Genomic DNA, 21,272 nt, shown 5'->3' with positions numbered 1-21,272 from the left:
TTTCTACATTCTTTACTATAGTCTGTGAAATGGCTTATTATCCCCATTTTACAGATGTGGGAGTTGAAGAATCTTCATTTGCTTTATCCAGTGCTTCAGCTGAACCCTGTTGCTTTTGGTTTATGAATGTGGCCTTTACTCAGTCACCTTTATGTCTGTTTCCAGCCTGACTACTCAAAATAATCTTTCCCTCCTTCCCGGCTTCTGAAATTTTGCCTGTTCTTCAGTTTAAGCCAGGCTACTTCTATCATGAACTGTTCCCTCAACCTCTCCCCTGGGCTCACAAAAGGAAATTCTCTCTCTTACCTTTGGGTGCCCATCACCCCTAACTTTCCTTCAACAGTGAACAGTCCTAGAGGGCAGCAGCTTTACCTTCATAATCTTTGTGACCTCTGGAACTCCCCTCACAATTCATTCCAAAACTTATCTGAGTTTAGTAAAAAATAATGTAAATCATAAATGATATAAATCATTGATGATTCTTTTTTACTTCTTTTGAGTGATTTTTGGCTCAGTTGATTTGTTTTGGAAACTTTGAACATCACCACTGAATGGAGGTACTGAGTTGATGACAGTATGGGTTTTAGAGGAAATGAGTTACTTTTACCGTATTTGTTCTAAACAGTAATAGACGTAATGAATAATAAGGTCAAAAGTGATTTTGCTTTTCATGCCAGGTATTTCTAAGAAACATTATAATACCTACAGTATTACCCAGTAATATTTATTTTTTCATTATGAATTATTATTCATTTTCTGATTAAAGTAGAGAGATTCAGATTTGTGCAGAGTCTATGAAACTGACGTCTTAGAAATTTCCTGAAATTTTAGCATGGGACATGGTGGATGGTTATTATATTAGGCTTGGGTGCATTTAAGGAAAATTAGGTATAAGGGAAAATGGAAAGTACTACATCATTGACCTCTGTAAGTAGCAGTTGATATGCAGAGCTATGGAAGGGCACTAACGCTTCATTGTAAGCCAGAAATAATGTCAAGTAGCATTTGTGGTTTATGAACTTGAGTTTACCATGGGAAAAGAACATTGAGAATCAAAGTTTGTTTTCCTGCTACATTGAAAGACATGCAGGAAACTAGAAATTGCTATATATTCAGCAAACAGCTGTCCCTTCATTTTTGTTTAGAAAAACAAGTATTATGTAAATAAGAACAATAATTACTGTTCTGAAATTGAAGGTTAGTATGATTTGTTTTCATTTACCACATCTGACTGAAGACTAACAGGATGTTCTCTATCCATGAACAACAATAAGAGGTAACTCATATTATCAGTGGCCTGAGTTACAAGGACAGTTACTTGTTAGATGTCATGTACATCCAGAAAGCAGGGAGAGATTATCATTTACTTACCCTTCCATATACTTACTGAAAATTTGGCATTAACTCGATCATCCTTATGTTGTATATAATTATGTGTTCATGTTCAGGTGTTTGAAATCAAAACTATCCTTATCAAAAATAATCTTCAAATCTTTTATCCTAAAGGAACTTGTGGAGTACTACAAGCATCATTCTCTTAAAGAAGGTTTTAGAACCTTGGATACGACCCTACAGTTTCCATACAAGGAGCCAGAACATTCAGCTGGACAGAGGGGTAACAGAGCAGGCCACAGCTGTGAGTACTGCCATTAAGAATACAATTTGCTGTCACATAAGGATTGGAGGCACAGTAACATTAAACATCTTTATTCCAAATTTTGAAATATAGCCAGTTAATACACTGATGTATTTAGCCAGAGTTTGTTTTGTTTTGTTTTGTTTTTGTTGGTTTTTTGGAGCTAAGCAAAATCAGATGAACCAACAGGTGTATGAACATGTCTAGACATAGCTTTTTGTGCCAAATTAAAAGTCACATTTGTGTTTAGAAATGTAAAGGGTATGTTAATATGTAAGTTTCATGCTTTTCGGTGATATTTATATTAGCCAAACTTTTTAACTCATACATGTTTGTGGTCATAATGCTGTTTAACAGTATTTAAGAAAGGCTGGTGTGCAGCTCTCCCTTCTCACCTGGTATCCCAAATCTGTTTATGGTTCTCTTTCAGTGATTACTTTCAGAATTTTGAAATGGCTAAAGCATGTTTCCTCTGATGCCAGTATTTACAAGTATAACTGAGGCACTTTCTTGCAGCATGAACTCTGTGCCACAGCTAATCATAAAAGATTAGCATGTTATAGTTGGAGTGTGAGTTCAAGTCAAAACTGTTTTCTCATCCTCATTTAATGTCACATAATCTTCCTGGAGATAGATGCAGCATGTAAAGAGAACATTGTGATGAAAAACTCTATGAAGGAAGTGTGATTTTCTTCCCTTATATTATTATTTTTCTAAGTAACATTCTTTTGGAGGAGAAATGGATACAATTTTATTACTCTTAGAATCTTTAGCCTAAGCAAAACAGGAATATCCAGAGGTATTGGAAAAAAGAATTTATGTCGTGCAATATAACTTTAGCTCTCCCCCCCACCCCGCAACACCTGCCCCCCGCCCCGAAAGCAGAAACTGAAAGGCAAACAGGTAACACTCACAGGACTCTAACAACATCAGTAAAATCTCATACACTTGTATATAAGTAAATATACAAGTAATTTGTCACATCAACTAACAGATTTTTTTATTTGAATAACTGAATAGTTGTTCTCTTCACAAGGATTGGTAATAAATGATCCAAGCTTGTGTAATAAAAATAGAGCACAGTTTATCTTGAAACTTTAAACACCTATTCAAAGTTACCTTTCTGTATTTTGGTCTAGTGTTTTCCTACAAATTTCTTAAGACTACCAAAGTTAATGATATTTTTCCCTACGTGAAAAGTATAATTTCCTACTAGCCCTTTACTTTGCCTTGCTAGCAGCAGGAGATAACAAATGTTGCCAAGGAGGTCAATTATACTAAAAATCCTGTTTGAGTTCCCTTAGTTCTAGAAAGCCAAGGTGGGAGAGGTTGGCAATCAGGGAGAGCAGATGTCCCATCTTAGTGGAAGGTCATTAGCCCGCGTATTGCCCTGCATGGTTCCTCCCAGCACTTTCTCTGTGCTCGGCACGTGTAGGTGTTCAGAGGATGTTGTCCAGCAATGAGTGGAGTTGCCTAATCTAAAATTTGTCTCTAGGGTTCAACAAAGTATTTAATGCTCAGACTTATTTAGCTACTAGGAATGAAGTTATAGCCATTTTGCCTTTTTTTTTCTTTTTTAAACAAAAAGAGAATAGCCAACAGAACGATTTTGAACATCAGTGAGAGCTACAGGAAATTTTTCAACAAATAGAGCTATGTTAAAAGACTCGGGCAGGTCACACAGAGACCTGCACAAGAAGGTCAAGAAGTAAAAGCAGATCTTCATTTAAAATTAATCTTTGTCAGGGTTTGGTTTTGTTTATCAGTTAGCCATTTATTCATTCCTTCAACAGATAGACATTAAATACCTGACCCAGACAAGGCACTGTTCTAGGTACTGGGATACAGCAGTTGAGAAGACAAGTCTCTGCCCTTGTGGAGCTTCTGTTTTAATGGGGACACTCAGCCAAGTGTGGAATATGGGAGTTTGCTGTTTTTATATAGGGTGGTCAGGGAATATCTCATTTACAAACTTACCAGAAAGAAAGGAGGGAGTAAGTTAGTATGTCAGTCAGAAATAAGGGTACAGTGGTCTGGACTCCAAGATTATTCGGTCATTACCGTGCAGCATGGTTATAATCTTAGATCAAATTTATGATACTCTCCCTGTGTTTTATTTACTTTATGCTCACTTTTGTATAAAACAGGAAGAATACTAAGATGGTTCTCAGAGTTAAATGAGGAGTTGTAAAGCATTTAGCATAGTGCTGGTACATGGTAAAAACTCAATAAATATCCACTACAACTGATTCTACGACTACTAACACCACTATCACTACTAGTAACTCCTCACACAGCAAACATTTTCCTACATTTCTGAGTTGAGTTACTAATTATAATTCATAGAAATTCACATCTTTGCCTTTATGATATTCAAGTATACCTTGCCTATTATATACCAGATCCTGGTTGAGAGTTAACCCTTCATTAAAACACTGCTTCTATTTTTCTGCATACCCTACTTCTCAGAAGGGGGAAGGAAGAACACCACCTAAAGATTTTGCATGTTGTCTTTATAGTCCTCACCTCTGTTCATAGCTTTGGCTATGCTGCTACCTATTATCTAGAAATAATTTTTACCAGGAAGTATTGCCTTGGGATACTGGATTGGACAGTGCCCTGACCTCTTCATTACATCTAAAAGATTTTGGAGGAAGCAAAGCAGGCAAGCTAATGCCTAGGTCCACCCTATGTTCTGGGTAGAGGTTGAGATTAGAGTTCCAACTCCTGCAACCTGTTTTGTTTTTTTTTTTTTTCCTGAAATAGTACAGTCACCTTGGAAAAGAAAGTTCCAGGGCATTGTAGAAGAGGCTGCTTGCTTCCGTACAAGTCCAGGTTAGAATATTCTTGGGTAAATTACCAACTATTTTTCAAGTTTGTAAAACATGGTAAGATGACAGCAGAACTATCTCACGCAAATGCAGAATAACATACAAAAAGATACTGGTCAGAATTAAACCGGAGTCCAGATTGGGCAAGAAGCATATAACATTTCTAGGTGAGGATCCCATTGTAGGCAATGCTCTCTCCCAGGGCTCTGAGACTTTATTTTTGCCTTTGAAATGACTTATGAATGTGGCCAAGAGAAAAGAAAGTGACAAAGAAAGAAAACACAGAGAACTCGGGCATAGCAGTGAGCTGTTGTGCTTCCCTAGAAATTGCAGTGACTCCATGGAAGATGTTCTGCTCTGTCCTGTGGATCTTACTTGCCAAAAACTGGCACAGAAAATCTGGCTTAGAACACATCCAGTATATCTGTAAGGCTTATGTATTTGAAGGGCACTGAACTGACTTTTGCCTTTCATGCTCTACAATGAGCACTTAATTATTTTCAGGTCTGCTACTGAGTAGCTGTCTGACCTTAGGCAAGTCACTTAGCCTGTCTGGAATTCAGCTTTCTCATCTGATGAATGATGAATGAGATTAGATATTTTATTATGTGCTTTAAGAAATAGCATCCTAGGTTTCTTTCTTTGTATGCATGAGGGAAGGAGGCAAGGTAGAATGTTGATAGACCATTACACTAGGAGAAGTTGCATGATTAGCTATTTCATGACCCATAAGGAGATGTTAAACATTTCCCCAAGTTCTTATTTAGGGAGAATTAGTTGGACCATAGAGAAGAGCTGGCTAATTTAAAAAAAAATTGGTTATTCCTATATTCACATAATCTCAAAGTATCTTCTCACAAGAACTTGTTAGTAACAAAGGGAAAAATAGAAGCACCTTAATCAAGTGATCAATGTTAACATCTACTTGATCTAGAAGAAGTAGATCACTTGTACCGCATAATGTGATGTTCTAAGAAATATACAGTATCACTTTGGTAGTATTCCTGCCCTCACAAGGCATATGTTGAAGCTAATTGTGAGGAAACATCAGACAAACCCAGTTTGAAGGACAGTCTACAAAATAATTGCCCTGTATGCTTCAAAACTGTTAACATCCTAAAAGACAAAGACTGAGGAGTTGTTTCAGTTTAAGTAAGGAGACTGAAGAGACGAGTACACACAGCATGTATTGGATTAAATCCTGTGCCTGAAAAATAATTTTTATTTACTTATTTATTTTTGCTGTAAGGACATGCATAGGACAGTTAACAAATTTTCAAGTTTCTAGATTAAGTAATAGTGTTAGGTTTTTGCTGATAATTGTACCGTGATTATATACGAGAAGCAAATGTCTTTGGCTTTAGAAAATACACACTGAAGTATTTACAGGTAAAGGGCATTATGTCTTCAGTGTATTCTAAAATGGTTCAGGAAGAATAATAGAGATTGATAAAACAATCATGGTAAAATGTTAGCATTTGAGGAGTTTGAGTGAAAAAGTATATGGGAATTCTTCATGTTATTCTTGCTACTGTAAGGATGAATAATTTCAGCATTAAAATTTTTAAATGGAGAGATCGTCCCATTAGCTGTAACAAGATTGAGAGAAAATGGCAGCAGCATCCTGCTTTTCCCCCCCGCTCTAGGTGCAAGGGGAGCTTGGGACACGGATTTGGGGGTATGTAGAATACTAAGTAGGTCATATTTGAAACCATCTATTCTTTACATATGACCTTACTGTATTTGCTTATTCGTTTATTCTTTTATTGAATAAATATTTACATAGCCACTTACCATGTGCCAGGCCCTGTGCCACATGCTGGAGTTACAATAGTAAATAAGATGGACAGTTTGGTGGACAGGAACAAGCAGAAGACAACTTCACAAAATCATCAGAAATTTTGACAAGTCTTGTGAGACAGAAGCACAGATGAAAGTGTATGATAAGAGGGCCTACTTAACCTGCAGTGTCCGGGAAGGACATTTAGAAAAAGTGACATCTAGGTGAAATGTAAAGGATCTGTGTAAAGGGTGTGAGGTAGCAGAGAGTAGGAAAACTCCACAGTAGAGAGGTAGCTTGTGTGAAGGCCCTTAATCAGGAAATAATGTAGTATGTTTAAGGAATTGGAAGGCCAACATGTTTGGAGCATAGCAGGTGCATTCTGATATCTACAACGGGAATGTATTGAGCTTTATAAACAAAAAATGATAGGAACTGGTTTACATTGTTTTAAAAGACCACTATCTACTCCATGAGAGTGGCTTGGAAGGGAGCATGGACAGAACAGAGGTGAGTTAGGAAGTTATTACAGATATCTAAGAGAGGAATGAAGCTCGTTTGGACAGAGTTCAAAGTGGAACAGAACTATGGCAGATTTGGGTATCTTCTGGAGGTTGAATTGATTGGATAAGAGAATTGAGGTAGCAGTAGTACTGCCGGAGACCAGCTCCAGCAGTCAGGGTTCCTGATGGGATGGGTGGACGTCGGCGAAGGAAGTCACACTTCAGTTTCTGCACATCAGCCTTTATTGTAGGTAGCGAAGGAGTTATTTATCACTTGGGGACCGGAGTCTTAACAGGTGGGGGATAACTAATTCTACATGATAGGCATGAGGCAGGCATGAGTGTACCGACATATATAGTCTAACATGATTATTTTCAGGGAAAGGGGAAGGTACAAAGTTCACAGAAAGTTCCTCAAAGGTTATTTCCTCAGTTTACATAAGGTAGATACAATGAAAAGAAATCTTTAACAATGTCACAAACAGGGTCATTTATCTTATTACAATTCTTGTGTAAAGTTCACCAGGTTCTTAGGGTCATGATAACTTTTTTAAGAAGCTTTACAATGTTGTTGTGTTCATATTGACGCAGTCAGAGTTTTACAATTTATTTATACACATTAGGGTACAGGTTGTCTTCTAATCCATTGTACACTTCACAATGGCAACCTTTAGGATTAGTCATAAACTTAGGACACAATGCATTGCAATATCTTGGCCAGGGGCAACATCTAAACATATCTTTGACTAATTTCCAAGGAACTTTCCATGCAGTATATCTAGTACTAGTAAGATGACTTACAGAATAATATTTCTGATTATAAATGAACCCAATACAAGGTGATTGAAAACCCCCTATCAATTTCCTCTGGCAAAGTCCCCTCATCCCATGATTAATATAAGGGCCCCAATCACTCCACATACACATCCTATCATTAGGATCTAGTAAATATTTTACATATGTCTCCAGTTTCCAGGCTTCCCCATAGGTGAAAAGGAGAATAGAGAGTAAAAGCAAAACTAGCAGCAGGCGGTTTGGCGACGGGTCACTGCCTTGCAGTGATTCCCGAGAGAGGACCTTTGTCCTCATGGCAGCGCAGAATGAGACTTCATTCGGCTGATCGAGAGAGGACCTTTGTCCTCATGGCAGCGCAGAATGAGACTTCATTCGGCTGGTTCCTTCATTTCCCCCTTTTTTATTTTTTAAAGCAAGCAGTTGAACTTCAGCAGTTAGCTTTTGGAGACTTCGGGCGAGGACTTTGAAGAAGACTGGAATTAAGAGGAGACATATTAATAACACTAAGAGAGCCACACCGACATTAATCAACAAAGTGGTCAGTGAGGATCCAGATACCCATGAAGAAAAATTATCATATAGAGATTGTGCTACGCCTTCAGGGGAGAATTCCTCTGAGGCATGATTGATATCTGAAATTTGTTTATGTAACTTACTTAAATCTATGCCCAGATCAGAATGATTCCATACTCCTAGAATATGACTCTGCACTCTTTCCCAATTATGCTCCGATTCATTTACACGTAAGGGTGTTACGCAGATCCATTTATAATCAGAATGACATCGCAAAGACAATTGAATTTTTAAAGTTAATATTTCTTGTCCAATAGCCATTACCGCTTCTTCAAGAACATTTACTTTGTCATCCAATTTTCGATCAATAATTTCTTGGGTGGTAAGTGCTGTAGTTACGTTTTTTGAAAGTTCATTAGTAAAGTGTGCTGTATGAACTTCCTGTGCGAGGGCGATGGTCGAAACTGTCAGCGATGTTACAATAGTAATAAGCGCTGTAATGCCTAAAATCAATGCTGCAATAAATCTTTTGGGACGCATCAGTGAATCTAATTTTTGGAGAGCCTCTAAACCCGAATTTTCGTGCCAACTGTCTGTAACATTAACAGGAACCATAATGTAAGGTGGCTGCCGAAGCAAAACAAACGCTTTCGCTTTCAGTTCGGGGCGCATACAGTTAGTTAAAATACACCTTTTACAGGAAGTAGTTATAAGTTTTGTTTTTGGGTCCATTTTAAAGCTTAAGGAGTACGCCGTTGGAGACACAAGCAAAGCATAAGGCGTCTGCACACAAGTAGTCACTGAATAATTCGCAAAGGTAGTCTGATTATTAGAAAAATAACTTGCAGTTATTGGATGTGAAGCGGCCGTAGCCTGCCAAAGATATTTATGGAGGTAAGTTTGTCCTTTCACTACTGCAGTTAAAACTGGAGCTACCCAGCCGGAAGTAGAAATTCTATTTACATTTATTGGATCGGGTAGAAGAGTTTGATCCCACCCTTTGTAATTTGTCTTGTTTCTAAAATAAGGCTTATAATCTGCAAAAGGATCAGGACTAGTCCAATCAAAAATGCGTGTAATCCCGTCCATGGCTTGCAGAATTTGTGGCCGAGTAGAATTAAAATAACAAGAAACCCAATAAGGAGCACTAGGCATAAGTCTAAAAAACTTTTGAGAGCAGTCTGGTAGGCCAAGAGGGTGAGGTAGGTAAAAAGGAGAGTAATTATCGAAAGGCCACTTTCTTACCGGAGTTGCTTCAATCCCCGGTGCTATAAGGCGAACCATTTGTAAATGCCTCTCTTCCGATTGACTTTGCTTACCTCTCGTAGATGATGATTCAAATTTAGATGGTGGTGGATGGTCAAAAATTATACCTGTGGTTTGGAGTCCGACACATTGTGGAAAGTTTTGGGAGTATGGCCAAACAGTAGGGATAGAAAAACAAATAGGCATAGAAGGCGAAGTTCCCAAGTAGGTATAATTATAATTAATAGTTGGAGTAGTATGAGAATCAGAGTATACGATTTTTGGACCCCCCATAATAGCAGTATTATTAACAATAAAATGTGTAGTATTATCATCCCAGGTTACTGGATGAAAGTGAGGAGGATTAGGAAAGAAAGCCCAGAATTGTTCTGCACTACAGGTACTTACTTGACACGCGAGGATTGATAGCATAGCAACGAACAAAACAGAAGGACTGAGTGTGCGGCCTTGGCTTAAGACCAAGTGTTCAGCCTGAGCAGCCAACTTCTTAAGCTGTCCCCGTTTTGGAGGGGGGGCAGCCAAGGTGGCCGCTGTCTTGAGGCGAAAAGGATCAGGTTCCTCCAGTGAAAGCCTTTTAAATTCTGCAACAGGAGGTTTGTCACAATTGCGCCGTTTCCTGCTCTTGTTCATTTCTAGTGGTTACAGGTACTTTACTGGGAAAGGAATTTACATATTTAATATGCCTATCTGGTAACCAAAGTGGAGAATCAGCTTCCTTAGGAAAAACACAAACATATCCCCTGCCAGAAGTAAGCAAAATGTCAGGCCCTTTCCATTTACCAGATAAAAGGTCTTTCCACATTACTGTAGGTTTGACAGTATTTCTTGGTTCCCAGTGTCGTTGCATATTATTAAGATCATCATGTCCTAGATTAACATAATTAAGAACAAATAGAGCATGAGTAAGAATGTGGTGAGGAGAGTTATACTTGAAGTCAGAGGCTTGCAATCTAGATATAAATGTTTTTAAAGTTTGATTTGCTCTTTCTATTCTGCTTTCCATAACAAGTATTGACCACCAGAAAGACAACTCTTAGCTATCTGAGTCCAATCAAAAGGAGTCATCCAATAGTCTGTAAGAGAATCCACTAATGCTAAGGTATAAGGAGCACTGACTCCATAAGCTGAACATGCCGTTTTTAGCTCTTTTATGAGTTTGTAGGGAACAGGAGTCCATTGAGGATCCCCAGCCCTCGGATCAGATTCCTTCTGTGGACCATATGTTACTGGAAAACACAATGAGAAATCTATGTCTCCTGCTTCAATAGCTTGTAACTTAGTTTTTTGCATTAAGGAGACACAACTTTTATTAGGCAATTTCCCTGGAGGTCTAGGGTGATCATTAATTATAAAATCTCCAGGAGGGACATTATTTCTTGAAGATGACTTAAGGGTCAATTTTTCTAGAGGGGGATAATCTTCCCCTTGCTTCTCCATTTCATATTTAATCTCTTCATCAGCTAAATCAATATCATTCCCTTCTTGATCTGAATCTTCTTGGGCTTCCATGGCCATAACTGCCTTCGAACTCGAGGGCATGGTCCCATAGGAGGTTGCAACTTTAGTATCCAACCTGGTACTCTCATGTACAGGATCTAAGGCATCTCTAACCAAATTCCAGAGAGAAAAAGTATCTACAGGAACCTTCTCTGGCCCATGTAAAGTATAATAAGTTTTTAATTGCTGCCCTACCTTTTCCCAGGTTTCCACATTTACAGTTCCCTCTTCTGGAAACCAAGGACATTGTTCTTGCACGAAATGCAAAAATCTAGAAATTTGTGATCCACTTACCTTTATTCCTCTTTGTCTAAGCATATGAACAATAATATCAATGAACAATCGTCTCTCTTTGGACTCTGAGTTACCCATACTTACTTAGTTCTTGAGATCTCTCACTCTATATAAGATAGAGGGGTCTGCAGCACCCTGTCTCAAGCTCCTATTCCACCCCGAAATATCCTCTATATACTTACCCAATTCAGGTCCCTGTTCGGGCGCCACTTGCCGGAGACCAGCTCCAGCAGTCAGGGTTCCTGATGGGATGGGTGGACGTCGGCGAAGGAAGTCACACTTCAGTTTCTGCACATCAGCCTTTATTGTAGGTAGCGAAGGAGTTATTTATCACTTGGGGACCGGAGTCTTAACAGGTGGGGGATAACTAATTCTACATGATAGGCATGAGGCAGGCATGAGTGTACCGACATATATAGTCTAACATGATTATTTTCAGGGAAAGGGGAAGGTACAAAGTTCACAGAAAGTTCCTCAAAGGTTATTTCCTCAGTTTACATAAGGTAGATACAATGAAAAGAAATCTTTAACAATGTCACAAACAGGGTCATTTATCTTATTACAATTCTTGTGTAAAGTTCACCAGGTTCTTAGGGTCATGATAACTTTTTTAAGAAGCTTTACAATGTTGTTGTGTTCATATTGACGCAGTCAGAGTTTTACAATTTATTTATACACATTAGGGTACAGGTTGTCTTCTAATCCATTGTACACTTCACAATGGCAACCTTTAGGATTAGTCATAAACTTAGGACACAATGCATTGCAATATCTTGGCCAGGGGCAACATCTAAACATATCTTTGACTAATTTCCAAGGAACTTTCCATGCAGTATATCTAGTACTAGTAAGATGACTTACAGAATAATATTTCTGATTATAAATGAACCCAATACAAGGTGATTGAAAACCCCCTATCAATTTCCTCTGGCAAAGTCCCCTCATCCCATGATTAATATAAGGGCCCCAATCACTCCACATACACATCCTATCATTAGGATCTAGTAAATATTTTACATATGTCTCCAGTTTCCAGGCTTCCCCATAGGTGAAAAGGAGAATAGAGAGTAAAAGCAAAACTAGCAGCAGGCGGTTTGGCGACGGGTCACTGCCTTGCAGTGATTCCCGAGAGAGGACCTTTGTCCTCATGGCAGCGCAGAATGAGACTTCATTCGGCTGATCGAGAGAGGACCTTTGTCCTCATGGCAGCGCAGAATGAGACTTCATTCGGCTGGTTCCTTCATAGTACAAGCATGAAACACAAGTACTTGCCTTGGACGACTGGCAAATGGTGAAGCCACTGACTGACCTGGAAACAGAAGAGACATAAGAGGAATAGAGAAAAAGGTAAAACATTCAGTTTTGCATGAAGTTTTAGTTACCTGTGCATACTCGATGGTTCAGTAGGCAGTTGGCACCAGAAGGAGAGGTCTGGGTTGAAGATAGAGGTTTATGAATCATTAACACATTCATTTCATAGTTTACATAGAATATAGTATTATTTTTATATAGGTTAAATTATTTCTTCTGGTGTTATGTTCCCTCAAGCCTTAGGAACCAGACTTCTTTGCTCCTCATTCTCAAATTGCACTTTGCACAGTGCCTTTCATGAAACATGTGTTCAGAGAGGACTAAATAAATGAAGTCAGAAAATAAGATCCATGCGAGACAATAGCAAGTATTAAAGCACTATGTGTAGTTGATATTTGAAAAATCATGGGTAAATAGGTCAGTTTGAAAATAAAATATACATCAGTATGTTCCTTTTGGGGACAAATACTATAGCAGTCCCTCAGAAGTCAACAAAATCTTTGGTCACTGGGACCATACAAATGACCTTGCAGGACAAAGTCAGAGCCAGAGCCTGCGTGGCTTTGCCCTGGTGTGGTCTCTTTCCTTCCACACGTGTGTCCCCATTATTCAACTAACCATCTGACAAGGCGCGTGAGCTTCATTTTAGACACTGTGTTAGAAACTTAAACAATTTGCATCACTCATATTTAACTCAGTATGCGTAATATAGCTTTTGTATTTCTGATAATTCCTGAAACATCCTGACAATGCCTTAGTTACCATTTATTAGTTTAATCACAGTATAACAGTGGACAATATTTATTATTACCTCTTACATACAAACTCCTCAAACATCCACTTAATTTAGTTTTTACCTTCTTGTGCTTGTAATTCAACATACCCATTTTCACCTACCCTTATTTTCTGATCTCCTTATCTTATGCTCTGTCTTTTGTCCTCCCTTTCCCTGATCACTTGGCATTTGGGTTTGATTCAATTTTATTCTGATAATGTAAATGTTTGTTTTAATCCTATTATAATAGTTTCCTTGGGCTGCCATAAAAATTACTATAAACTGGGTGGCTTAGAAAAACAGAAATTTACTCTGTCACAGTCCTGGAGACCAGAAATTTTAAACCAAAGTGTTGGCAGGATTGGTTTCTACTAAAGGCTCTGAAGTAGAATCCATTCTAGGTATTTTTTTTTTTTTTTTTTATAGTTCCCAGGTGACCACTGGGAATCTCTGCCATCCCGTGGCTTATAGAGACGTGATTCCAATCTCTACCTTGTCTTCACATTACCTTCTCCTCTGTGTGTCCTGCCCTTTTCTTGTATCTTATAAAGATACTTGTCATTGCATTCACAGCCCACCCTAATGCATTTAGAGGCCACTTGAATGTGAGATGATCTCATCTGGAGATCCTTAGCTTATATCTACAAAGACCCATTTTACAAATAAGATCATATTCAGAGGTTCTAGGTAGATGTGTCTTTTGGAACCATTCAAACCCATTACAATCTCATAGTATCAATTTAAAATTTCCATTTTAAAATTTAATCAATTTTAAATTTTAAATTTTTTAAAATTTAAAATTTAAAAATTTTCCATCCTTATTTTGTTTGTTTATAGCTTATTATTTATCAGTTGTCTATAAGTTAGCATGGTAAGAGGACTTATATTATTAGGGTAGACAGGCAGTCAGTAGATGGGGGTTAGAAGGCAACCATTACCTTAATACAATCAAGTGTTTTAAATGGATCATAACATTCCTGCAGTAAAATGCACTGTCTTCCTAAGAGAATGCGCGTCTAGCCAATGAGAGTTTCCAAGACTTATGTCTGAAACTTCCTTCATATAAAATATTTGATACACAATGAGAACCTAATAATTCTTATATTTAATAATTTTGTGATTAATAGAATACGGTGTTTTTCAAACACCTATTACATACATTAGATTAATGTCTCCAGTGATTCTGTGAAGCAAAAGCTCCAAAAGAAGTGTCATGAGAGGCTTCTTTTGTCAAACAGATACCCCACAAGTGCTGCTTGTATGACACAGGAAAGGGACAGTTTCCCTAGTTTACTTCATCATGTAATACTGGCTCATAGTGTTTAAAGCCCATTTGATGAGCCTTAAAAGAGTTGGTATATGTCAAGTACCTACAACAATGTCTGGCACGTGGGTAGTGCTGTATGCTTTAGCTCTTCCTGTGCCCGCTACTCCTGCCACCACTTCCAGTACTGCTGTCCAGTGTGAAATGCTACCTTAGCCTCATTTGACATGTTTTAATGCATTTATAAAGCCCTTCTCCTTGGGACTTGGATTTCTTACTGCCATTCCCTGGGCTTCAGCTACATTCTCCCAGTATCCACTCCCTTCTGTGGGCTAAAGGAGCTACAACAAATGGCGGACATTCTAAAATTCTTTTTCCTCAGCGTGTCTATGATGTCCACAGAATTTACTGTTCTTGGGAAACTGATCAACTATAGTTGCACATCTTCGTTATCAGGTCATGCTGGACTTCTCTTTTTTATTTACTTACTTTGAGAGCTTTACTAGCTACTATAAGGCATTTTTATCCCAAACCTGATAGCTCTAAAAATTAGTAGCCAGTACCCAGGGTCCCTCCAGAAATATAGCTTGCAGATAGAAATTCTACAGATTCAGATAACCTCATTGAAAGCCATCTTGTTTAATGTTTAAAAGCTCAAAAAGTAGTCCTTATGTTTTAATATTTTTCATCTTTTATACTGTCCCTCCCCATAGACCTTATATTCTAAATTAAAAACTAGTCTCAATGTACGTGCTGTCCCCTGACTAGAGTACCCTCCCATGGCAGCTCTGATCAAAGGCTGTAGTCTTTCTCATCTCTTTTTCCTGAAAAACAAGCAGCAGCTTATCTAAATTGAGAAGAATTCCTTCTTTTCCTTCCTAAAATTTGGATGAGGCTCCCAGCTTTGAGGTACAATGCTGAGAGCTCTCTTTTCTTGATACCCCACCGATCCCATTCCAAATCTGCATAAGGTAGCAGGTCTTAATTCTGTAACTCTCTTCTTTTCCAATAGCGTGAGAAATTAAGTACGAAAGTGACTAGGTTTTCCTTTCATTCGTTCCTTTCTGCGTTCAATATGTGTGAGCATCTATTTGTACCACGTACTGTATCACACATACCCCTTAAGTGTGACATAAAATTTAGCTTAATGTCTGAACGATAGATGGGGGTGCAGAGGGGTACTTGGTATCTAGGCTCCTTAGACTTAACAGCCATATTGGCCCTGGTCAAGGTTTTTTCAAACAAGTACTTTTTAAAAAAAATTTTTTTTAATGTTTATTTACTTTTGAGAGAGAGCGAGAGAGAGCAAGCTGGGGAGGGTCAGAGAGAGAGAGAGAGACATGGAATCCAAAGCAGGTTCCAGGCTCTGAGCTGTCAGCACAGAGCCTGATGCGGGGCTCAAACTCACAGAACCGCAGGATCATGACCTGAGCCGAATTCAGATGCTCAACTGACTCAGCTCTCAGGCACCCCCAAACAAGTACCTTTTATGACATTCCTGAGAGATCATCCTCAGGCTTTGCTTGAACTCTCAGTTGTTGGTGGCCAAATCTGTTACCATCCTGGCCAGCCTGCTATGGATTCACTCAAATTTGTCAAAATTGAGCATAAAACCTCCTATATTAACTGACTTGCTGGTTCAGATTTTTCTCTATTCAAGGCTGCCTTTCTATTTAAAGTTCAGTCTTCTCTGTTAATTTCCCTCTTCCCTTTCTCCTTCCTTCTCGTAGGATACACTTCTGTTTGGATGAATCCAAGAACTTTCCTCATCTCTTCTCACCAGTAACCCCCGCCATAGATCCCCACATTCATTCATTCAACAGATCTTTATTGGGAGCTTACTGCAGGGAGGGCCTTGTTCAAATTGCTGGGGATACACAGGAGTGAAAAAAACAAACGTCTCTGCCTTTGTGGAACTTACACACTAGTGGGGAAGGCAGATAATAGGTAAAAATAAATTATATAGTACATTAGAAGTGATCAGTGCCCTGGAAAAATAATATACAGGGCGATGGTACTCAGGAGTGCTAGAGATGGTTTACTATTTTAACTGGGGAATGGGAGGAAGATGAGGAAGATAAGAAGGGGCTCATTTTTCCTCCTTTTGGTAGCTTAGCAGAAAGCTGGCTCAACAGTTCTGAGTTTTCTCAACATTAGAAGAGGTTAACACCAGCCACTTGCTCCAGAAGCTCCCCTAACGAGGCCATTCACATGACCAGTGTCTTAGTCTGTTCAGTCTGCTATAACAAAATAACATAGACCGAATGGCTGATGAGCAACAGAAATGTATTGCTCACAGCTCTGGAATCTGGGAAGTCCAAGATCAAGGTGCCAGCAGATTCAGTATCTGCTGAGAGCCTGTTTCCTGGTTCATAGAAGACACCACATATCTTCACATGGTGGAAGGGGGCGAGGGAACTCTGTGGGATCTCTTTAATAAGAGTATTAATCTCATTCATTAGGGTTCTATCCTCATGACCTAAGCACCTCCCAAAAGCCCCACTTCCTAATACCAGCATATGAGTTTGGAGAAAGGGGGAGCACAAACATTCAGTCCATAACAGGGAATTTCTGTTATTACAAGGTTGCATAAATACCCTATCAGTCTGTAGAGCAGGCTGCTGGAAGCTTTGACCATGGTGTGTGCAGACCATCCGTGCCCAACCTAAGCAATAGGACAACGGGAATTTGAGGTGCACTCTACCTACTTCTCTGCCTACATGTCATCCCCCCTGGCCAATAAAGCCTGTTTTCTCTCTGTGCCACAAAGCACTAGTGATGTATGTCCATGACTCTTTTATGGGGCATCAAAGTAATCCTCATTGTGAAGGTAACACTTGAATAAAGACAAAAGTGAGAGGGAATACCCAATGCAAAGAAAGCATATATGACATGTGCAATGTGGCCAGAGCAGAAGGACAGGTAAGGGAAGCCAGACCATGTGCACCTTTTCAGGACTTGAGCTTTTAGCCTGGAGGAAATGAGAGGCTGCTGGTGGATCTAAGCAAAGGAGAGACATGATTTGAACCTTAAGTATTAATAGGATTATTTTGGTTTCTGTATTGACAAAAGACCATGGAGACGTGCGGGACAAGGTAGAAGCCTCCCTAGACCAGTGAGGAGGCTCATGCGGCTCCTCAGCTAAGAGATGGTAGCAACTTGAACCAACGTGTAGCCGCATAGGTGATACATTTTGAAGGTGATCCAACAGGATATTTGCACTGGATGTGAAATTGAATAGCAAGAGAAGACACAAGGATAACTAAGCTCTTGACCTGAGCAAGTGGAAGACTGGAGGTTTTTTTTGTTTTTGTTTTTGTTTTTGTTTTTGTTTTTAAGGAGAGGCTCAGATGAAGCCTAAAGCGTAGTCCTAGCATTCTTAATCCAAAATGAATGGTTTCCCTATCTCTATATCATTTCTGTATGTGTCTGTCTTTTCACCAATCTGTAAGCTCTTTTGAAGTCAGATGTTCTTATTGTTGTACCTCCAATAGCACCTTAGCACAATATTCATCAGTAGTTGCTTAATAAACGTCTACCAATTTTTTTTTAATTTTTTAATGATTATTTTTAAGAGAGAGAGAGACAGAGCACGAGTTGGGGAAGGGCAGAGAGAGAGGGGGAGACACGCAATCTGAAGTAGGCTCCAGGCTCTGAGCTGCCAGCACAGAGCCCAGTGCAGGGCTCGAACTCATGAACCACGAGATCATGACCTGAGCCGAAGTCAGACACTTAACCAACTGAGCCACCCATGTGCCCCTCTACCAATTATTTTTAAAGAGTAAGGAGTTAGAGTTAAGTTCATGTTTTGATAAACTAGATGTCTATAAATAATCTGAAATTCCTAGAAATGTCAAATGGTCTAATTTTCTGTAACAACAGGAAAGGCCTTATACTCATCTTTTTCTTGATACTGGCTTTCTATGCTTACACTATGCAGTGTTGAGTACAGACTTCTTTTTTTTTTTTTTTCCAGGATTTCTAGACCTAAGTTTTCCTTGTTATAATTTTGGATTTCAGGTTAAGGGAGATTGGTCTATTTGCCAGATGTCAGCATTCAATGAAATGAAACCAATCTAAATTATTTAGTTTTTTTTCAGTGACAATATATAAGATGTACAGTAAACATTATAAACATTGGCAGGGGAGCAAGTCTTTGACACTATGTCTGAGGCATGGCTAAGTTCTAAAATAAAACCAGGTTAAGGACCACAAATTTAAATTAAACATTCATTAAATTCTCAGCATGTTCTCTGCTGCTAGGCCATCTGTAGACAGCCTTGGTAAAAAGAATCTACTGGATCGCTCGTCACAGTGTCCCTCCACATAGGAACATGGTTCTCCTCCAGGCCAGTGCTGCGCAGCAAACTCCCAGAGATCACTCTATTGATGGTAGCACCATTGCTGATCTCTTTACTGACAGCTTCTTTTTACATAAGTGAATGTGAACACTTGTGGTTGTTACAACTTAAAGCTGAGTGTTAGGCAATGTCTGTCTCAGAAAATAATTAGCAAATGCTTAGGCTCATATTCAGTTATACATGTAATACATGATTAAGTGGTAGTTCAAAAATACTTTGTGATTTGATAACCAGTATCTTAAGGAAGAGTGTTGACTGAGCTTGGCCTCCACAGGGTATACATTTCAAATATTATTGAAAGTTGAGTAGATTTTCATTTGCTCATGAATATGAATGGCCTCATCAAGGAGAGCTAAAACTTCAAAGCAACGTTTCACTAGCCTTGCCACAAAAGTATAGGCATCAAATATCAATTCTCTAGCACTTTTTATTCTATACTAAACTCTCTGTTCTTCTTTTCTTAACTGATACACTTCTGTGTTCGGTGGTTCTGTCTTGTCAGTCAAGTCTCAGAACTGAATAATATTCACTAATGATTTATAGCTTCTGTTCCCAGTTTATTAACAGGTAACTTCTGTTTCAGTTAGAGAATGTTTGTACTTTAGGTTTTGTTTAACTTGGAAAAGTTGATAAATAATATTTGCATCCTTAGTAGTTCCTAATGAGGAATATTAAGTCACTAAAGTATGAGCCATTCACTTCATAATGCCCCATCAATGTTAGCCCAACTGAGCACCAGGTATCATGTGAAAAATAGCCAGAGAGACCAGCCTGAATGTGTTGGTCTCTCTGCGTAAACTTCTCCTTTGTTTGTGCTAATAAGGAGCTCAAAGTGTTTGAGAAAGGAGGGAAGTTAGGCCCTTAATTAAAGCTTGCAGTTTGCGAATGACTACTCAATGATAACGGTCTCAACATAGATTTAACATTGTCTCAGAGGATACAGATATGAATAAAAAGAGTTGTTTCTCTCAAGAAGCTTCCCAAAATGATGTGATGTACTAGCATGTATTTCTATATGTGTTTCGAAATAGGTGGATATGTTCTCGGTAAGGATGTAAATAAGTTTTGCAGGTTAAGCCATTCTGCAAAAAAAAATTTTTATCAAATACTTTATTCTGACATCATTTACATCTATATTTAAACCCATACTTTCCAAGGGAAACATGTTGTTTTATACTCTGGTCTCTGTAAATGCAAGACATTCAGATGCTATTTTGGCAGCTTTTGAGAATTAAGGACCCAAAGGCAATGAAAATTAATGTATAGGAAGAATGGCAACAGTAAATCATGCTACAATGTGTAGAAAACTAGAAAGCATCCCTACCAATTTTTAAAATATTTGGCTGAAAGCTATACACTGGGTGGTAGGAGAAACTTATTAACCTTTTACCCCTAAGAGGATTCCTCAGGCATACAGTATACTTAATGCCAAGAGATGTACAGTATTTAATAGCTGTTCAGCATCTCAGAAAAAATTAGTTATTGTAAGAATATCATCAATAGATTATGGTTCTCAGAGATCCTGGGGAATAAAACCTGAAAATATTTCACATTCTTTTCTTTGTGTTGTGCTGGCTTTTGTTGGAGGTCTTTTTGAGCAGTTAAGTGTGCAGAAGATGAGCTAAATGAATAGGAGGAGGAGACATAAGGAGCTTGCAAAATTAAATATCCTGCTGAGACACTTGTCCATTCAGCAGCTTCAGTGCTTAGCACTGGGCTCGATCCTGTGGAGAAGCAGAAGCAGTGTAAGAGTTAGCCTCTGCTCTCCAGAATCAACAACTTTTTGGAGATAGAACACAGGAGCACATGCAATAATTAAACGGTAGAGCCAGGGAGTGCCACAATGTAAGTGCCTAGAGATGACTAGAAAGAATAGGGAAGAGGACAAGTGTTGGGATTGGTCATGGAAGACTCCTGGAAAGGGCCTGAGCAGAGCCTTGGAGACAAGGAGGTTAAGGTTAGCAGAGGCAAGATGGAGGAAAAACATTCGAGAAAGAAACCAATACTGAGGGCCTTGGTGCGCATGCTCACCAGCTGGTCTAGGGGTAAAGAATTTATATGAGAAAATGACGGAATATTTGGTTAGAAAGACAGGAAACAGCCAGACTATAAGTAGCCATGGAATTCAGGGCAAGAGTTTGGATTTCCCAATCTGGGAAAAGGAATGATGAATCTTTGTCTATTGTGAGTAGCTGAGAGGCAGTATTTCATATAGAATGGAAAAAATGTTGAAAGCAAAAAGACCAACTGGGAGGCAGTTGTCTTAGTTTAGAAATGGCGTAAGTACCTGGGTTGGAATGATGGAGCTGAGAATTTGGTGAAGGAATAACTTCATATTTCGGAGGAAGAAGAGAGTGAACAGGAAGAGGCAAAAAGCATACTGACTTTGCAAGGGTAGTTTGCAAAGAACACAAGAGTCATTGAAAAAAAAATGTGGAGGGTTGAG

At 38.8% G+C, this 21,272-nt stretch overlaps 2 protein-coding genes across 4 annotated transcripts in view; one reads left to right on the top strand and one right to left on the bottom strand.

Annotated features, from left to right (window-relative positions):
• Positions 1 to 21,272, top strand: part of VAV3 (vav guanine nucleotide exchange factor 3) — a 364,842-nt gene that overhangs the window by 335,663 nt on the left and 7,907 nt on the right. For both annotated transcript variants that reach the window (XM_045033232.1, XM_011285035.4), the window contains exon 25: positions 1,507 to 1,636. In XM_045033232.1, coding sequence (XP_044889167.1) covers positions 1,507 to 1,636 — 130 coding nt within the window. The remainder of the gene's footprint in view (positions 1 to 1,506; positions 1,637 to 21,272) is intronic.
• LOC109502616 (endogenous retrovirus group K member 6 Env polyprotein-like) lies at positions 6,976 to 12,376 on the bottom strand. 2 transcript variants are annotated; one of them, XM_045033233.1, is made up of 4 exons: positions 11,298 to 12,376; positions 10,105 to 10,191; positions 8,202 to 9,977; positions 6,976 to 8,018 (listed from the first exon to the last, which is right to left on the bottom strand). In XM_045033233.1, the coding sequence occupies exons 3-4, from the start codon at positions 9,952 to 9,954 to the stop codon at positions 7,891 to 7,893; spliced, it is 1,881 nt and encodes a 626-aa protein (XP_044889168.1). In that variant the 5' UTR covers positions 9,955 to 9,977; positions 10,105 to 10,191; positions 11,298 to 12,376; the 3' UTR covers positions 6,976 to 7,890. The 2 variants fall into 2 exon arrangements, with proteins under 2 accessions (XP_044889168.1, XP_044889169.1); XM_045033234.1 differs by lacking the exons at positions 10,105 to 10,191; positions 11,298 to 12,376 and having other exon boundaries at positions 6,976 to 7,834; positions 7,890 to 8,018; positions 8,202 to 9,969.

Source organism: Felis catus, chromosome C1, assembly GCF_018350175.1.
Source record: "Felis catus isolate Fca126 chromosome C1, F.catus_Fca126_mat1.0, whole genome shotgun sequence".
NCBI lineage: Eukaryota > Metazoa > Chordata > Mammalia > Carnivora > Felidae > Felis > Felis catus.
This window is presented reverse-complemented; position numbering and strand designations above follow the sequence as displayed.

Excerpts from the sequence above, each read along its gene's own strand:
- LOC109502616 (XM_045033233.1), bottom strand. The coding sequence starts at position 9,954 with ATGAACAAGAGCAGGAAACGGCGCAATTGTGACAAACCTCCTGTTGCA. Across the intron at positions 8,019-8,201 it reads TGATCTGGGCATAGATTTAA|TCTTCTTCAAAGTCCTCGCC; the intron begins GTAAGTTACATA and ends TCTTAATTCCAG.